General features: G+C 59.2%; 1 protein-coding gene across 1 annotated transcript in view; it reads left to right on the top strand.

Annotated features, from left to right (window-relative positions):
- DMWD (dystrophia myotonica, WD repeat containing) overlaps positions 1-5125 on the top strand; it is a 10290-nt gene extending 5165 nt beyond the window's left edge. The window contains exons 2-4 of the mRNA XM_015410488.1: positions 868-1050; positions 2241-3494; positions 5049-5125. Of these exons, the coding sequence (XP_015265974.1) occupies positions 868-1050; positions 2241-3494; positions 5049-5096 (1485 nt within the window). The 3' untranslated portion in view covers positions 5097-5125. The remainder of the gene's footprint in view (positions 1-867; positions 1051-2240; positions 3495-5048) is intronic.
- The last annotated feature ends 17 nt before the right edge of the window (positions 5126-5142 follow it).

Genomic DNA, 5142 nt, shown 5'->3' with positions numbered 1-5142 from the left:
CTGGAGCCCTCCTTCCTGAGCTGAGACAAAAATGTGTGACCTGGAGGCTAAAAAACTGTGAGCTAGCTCACACTAACTCAGCTTAGAGGGAACACTGCCTCCCCCCCCTCCCCCGGTGAATAATTCACCTCTCTGTCTGATTTGTGACCCTTGTTCAACTGGGACGAGTAAGGCTAGCTTCCAAGGGACAGGGTGAGCCAAGTTTTATCGGGAGGGGGATAGTTGGTTTTCCTCCAGTTTGGTGTAGTGGTTAGGAGCACGGGTTTGATTCCCCACTCCTCCACAAGCAGCTGCTGGTGTGACCTTGGGCCAGTCACAAGTTCTCTCAGGAGCAGTCCTCAAGAGAGAGCTCTCTCAGGGCCAACCGCCCCACGGGGTGTCTGTTGTGGGGAGGGGAAGGGAAAGGAGTTTGTGAGCCACCCTGAGACTCCTTTGGGTAGTGAAGGGCGGGGTATAAATCCAATCTCCTCCTCCCCTTCTTCTTCCTAAGCCACCTGTGATGCTGCCAGTGCAACCTAGTGCAGGTCAGGGGGCACCGGTCACTTTTGTACCCTCACTCGGCAAGGTCAGCAGTTAGGTATGGGTGCAGGTCTGATTGTGTGTAGGACAGGGAATTCCCAGCCAATCTAGAAAGGGGCGAACGATTGCAGATGTCGGACGCCAGGGATCCTGCGTTCATTCAGTGCCCAGCTCTGGGAGAGACTCTAAAGGCTCTGGGAGAGACTCTAAAGGCTCTAAAGGCAGCGAGTGACACCGGTAGCAGGAGCAGCAAATTTCCCATCGACTGTCTCTGTCAAGATCCCCGGCTTCTGACGCCTCCTCCCCGCCCCGCCCCCCCTTTTTCTGACCGCTGCCTTCTGCTTCCAGTCCATCGACCTGAAGAAGCCCATCGACAAGCGGATCTACAAGGGGACGCAGCCCACGTGCCACGACTTCAACCAGTTCACCGCCGCCTCCGAAAGCATCTCTCTGCTGGTCGGGTTCTCGGCCGGGCAGGTGCAGTACCTGGACCTCATCAAGAAGGACACCAGCAAGCTCTTCAACGAGGAGGTGAGCGGCCCCCGTCCGGCGGGCTCCGCGGGCTTCAGAGACAGGGCGGCATTCCCAAAGGCGTTTCTCTCCCTTTCTGGGGCCTGCACATTGTACAGAGCTTGCCATGGGGGCCCTGGCTGATCATCTCCCACCTAGAGACCCCCGTCTGTGCTCTGTTCTGCTTTGAGCTCCCTGGAACCTTTTAACAGCCGTGCAGGAGAAACGGGGGACTGAGGGGGGGTGACGTGAGAGAGGTTTACAAAATAATGCGCTGGATAGAGAAGGTGGAGAAAGAAGTCCTTTTCTCCCTTTCTCACAATACATGAATTTGTGGGAGCCTTGAAATGAAGGAGCAGTAGGCTTGGAACAGATAAAAGGAAGTCCTTTTTCACCAAAAGAGTGATTAAAGCATGGGATTCATGGCCACAGGAGGTGGGGGTGGCTACAAGCATAGCTTCCAGAGGGGATTGGATAAACATCTGGAGCAGAGGTCCATCAGTGGCTATTAGCCACAAGGTATGGAGGAAACCCTCTGTCTGGGTCAGTGATGCTCTGTATTCTTAGTGCTTGGGGGGAGGCAACAGTGGGAGGGCTTCTGGAGTTCAGGCCCTGCTGGTGGACCTCCTGATGGCCCCTGGGTTTTGGCCACTGTGTGACACAGAGTGTTGGACTGGAGGGGCCATTGGCCTGATCCAACATGGCTTCCCTTATGTTCTTATGTCTGGGGCAGGGATGCTCTGTCTTCTTGGAGCTTGAGGGGCAACAGTGGGAAGGCTTCTGGAGTTCAGGCCCTGCTGGTGGACCTCCTGATGGCCCCTGGGTTTTGGCCACTGTGTGACACAGAGTGTTGGACTGGAGGGGCCGTTGGCCTGATCCAACATGGCTTCCCTTATGTTCCTATGTCTGGGGCAGTGATCCTCTGTCTTCTTGGTGCTTGGGGGGCAAGAGTGGGAGGGCTTCTGGAGTTCAGGCCCCGCTGGTGGACCTCCTGATGGCCCCTGGGTTTTGGCCACTGTGTGACCCAGAGTGTTGGACTGGATGGGCCACTGGCCTGATCCAACATGGATTCCCTTATGTTCTTAAGTCCCGGGTGTGGCAAATGTTACAGGGCCGCCCACGTTGAGTGGCATCGTTGCTGTCTTTTGCCCGCCCACCCCCTTCTCATGCTGCCTCCCCGCTCCTCTTCTTCCCTAACCCTCACCTCACAGAGGCTGATCGACAAGACCAAGGTGACCTTCGTGAAATGGATCCCGGAGTCGGAGTCTCTCTTCCTGGCCTCCCACGCCAGCGGCCACCTGTACCTGTACAACGTGGAGCACCCCTGTGGCTCGGCCTCGCCCCAGTACGCGCTCCTCAAGCAAGGGGAGGGGTTCACGGTCTACACCTGCAAGGGCAAGAGCCCCCGCAACCCGCTGCTGAAGTGGGCCGTGGGCGAGGGGGCCCTGAACGAGTTTGCCTTCTCCCCCGACGGCCGCTCCCTGGCCTGCGTCAGCCAAGACGGCTGCCTGCGCGTCTTCCACTTCGACTCCATGCTCCTGCAGGGGATGATGAAGAGCTACTTCGGGGGCCTGCTGTGCGTCTGCTGGAGCCCCGACGGGCGCTACATCGTGACGGGGGGCGAGGACGACCTGGTGACCGTCTGGTCGTTCGCCGAGGGCCGGGTCATCGCCCGGGGCCACGGCCACAAGTCCTGGGTCAACGCGGTGGCCTTCGACCCCTTCACCACCAGCACGGAGGAGGACGAGGCCAGCGAGTTCAGCGGGAGCGACGACGACGTCCAGGACTCTCTGAACTTCGGCCGGGTGCGGACGAGCAGCACCCTCTCCCACCTCTCCAAGCACAGCACCAAAAGCACCCCGTCCGTGACCTACCGCTTCGGGTCCGCCGGCCAGGACACGCAGTTCTGCCTCTGGGACCTGACGGAGGACGTCCTCTACCCTCACCACCCGCTCTCCCGGGCCCGAACGCTCACAAACACGTTCAGCGCCGGCATCCCGCCTTCCGGGAGCGGCGGGAGCAACCTGGCCGCCGAGTCGGGGGGAGGCGCCCTGCCCCGCTCCCTCTCCCGCTCCAACAGCCTGCCCCACCCCGCCGTCACCAGCGCCGCCAAGAGCCACGTGGCCGACGGGGCGGTGCCCTTCAGCATCGGCAAGTTCGCCACCCTCACCCTGCAGGAGCGGAAGGACAAGAACGCCGAGCGGGAGCACAAGCGCTACCACAGCCTGGGGAACATCAGCAAGAGCAACGACAAGCTCAACGTGGTGCCCAAGAGCAAGCTGGACACCGCCAAGGTCCTGGGCACCGCCCTGTGCCCTCGGATCAACGAGGTCCCCCTCCTGGAGCCCCTGGTCTGCAAGAAGATCGCCCACGAGCGGCTGACCGTCCTGCTCTTCCTGGAGGACTGTATCATTACTGCCTGCCAGGAGGGGCTCATCTGCACTTGGGCCCGGCCGGGGAAAGCGGTAAGTGTCCACAGCGCCCCCTGCTGGCCGGGAGGGCCGCAGTGTGTCTTTAAGGGCGCGAGACTGACATTCCCACCAGTGTGACTGGGGAGCTCGGCAGGGTTCTCAGTTCATGCTAGATCCCTCTCTGTAGATCTTTTGGGAGCCCGTTTGGTGCAGTGGTTAGGAGCGCGGACTCTAATCTGGAAGAACCGGTTTGCTTCCCCGCTCCTCTACACGCAGCTGCTGGTGTGACCTCGGGTCAGTGACAAGTTCGTTCAGAGCTGTTCTCTCAGGAGCAGTCCTCGAAAGAGCTCTCTCGGCCCCACCCGCCTCGCAGGGTGTCTGTTGTGGGGAGGGGAAGGGAGAGGAGATTGTGAGCCGCTCCGAGACTCCTTCGGGGAGTGAAGGGCGGGGTACAAATCCAGTCTCCTCCTCCTCCTCCTCTTAGAGAACGCTGTCTAAGCTTGAGAGCCAGTTTGGTGTAGTGCTTAGGAGCACGGACGCTAATCTGAGATAACCGGGTCGGATTCCCAACTCCTCCACATGCAGCTGCTGGTGTGACCTTGGGTCAGTCACAAATTCTCTCAGAGCTGTTCTCTCAAGAGGGGTTCACGAGAGAGCTCTCTCAGCCCCACCTGCCTTGCAGGGTGTCTGTTGTGGGGAGGGGAAGGGAGAGGAGTTTGTGAGCCGCTCTTGAGACTCCTTCGGGGAGTGAAGGGCCATGGGGTACAAATCCAGTCGCCTCCTCCTCCTCCTCTTCTTTCCTTTCCGTGCAGCGCTTTCCACATTCTCCTTTGACTCCTCGCCACAGACATTTGGGAAGCTGTATTCGTACACTTAAGACAGGATTGGCGCACTGCAGGCTCACTTCCCTACAGCATGCGGAGGGAGCATGGTGCATGCCTTCTTTTACAATATTTATTCTTCTTATTTATAGGAGGGGTTTAGTGATCGGGGCTGGTGGCAAGTGGGCGTGGACGAAGAGGGAGTGGGCGGACCCGTGAAGACAGGCGTTGCCGCAAGAAGGGCGTTCCCCCCCTCCCTGAAGCCCTCCAGTTGGGTTGGGGTGTCTCTGTAGCTTGGTGGTTGACCAGCTGTCAGCGTGAATTTTCACGGCAGTCCTCGCGCTCCCCTTTTCTCAGCACTTCCATCGCCACGCCGAGGGCAAGGTGGTACAGTCCTGCCATTAGTTCTGGAGCAGCCAGGCAGCCCCACCTTCTTGCTATTTTCTCTTCATCTGGCGAAACAGAAAGCTAGTTGACACAACAAACCAAAGAAACCAAGCGCCAAAATGTTTCCCCGCACTGCGTGACGATGCCTTTTGTGCCCACGTGCGTGTTTTCAAAGCAGCTCCGTGTACACCGAAAAGAGGCAGGCGAGGGGATAAAAGAGAGATTTCCAGTTAGGCGTGCTTAGACTTGTTTTTAGTAAGAGGGGGGGGCCAGGCTTTGCAGACAAGGGGGGGGTTTCGAGCACGCGTTTGAAAGGAGCAGTGCGAGCGTCTCTCGCTTCACCGCCCACATTATCCAGGCTCCCTGGTGCTCTGGCTCATCCGCCCATTTGTCTTTCCAGACCGTGAACTCCCAAAACGGCGGCTCGCCCAGCGGCACGGTGGTATAACCAGGCGTTCCCGCTCAGCCGGCCAGTCTCCCGGGCAAGGCGTCTC

This window comes from Gekko japonicus, unplaced genomic scaffold (genome assembly GCF_001447785.1).
Source record: "Gekko japonicus isolate JY-2015 unplaced genomic scaffold, Gekko_japonicus_V1.1 scaffold2354, whole genome shotgun sequence".
In the NCBI taxonomy this organism is placed as follows: Eukaryota; Metazoa; Chordata; class Lepidosauria; order Squamata; family Gekkonidae; genus Gekko; species Gekko japonicus.
The sequence above is the reverse complement of the archived record's forward strand: the minus strand, read 5'-3'. Positions and strand labels throughout refer to the sequence as shown.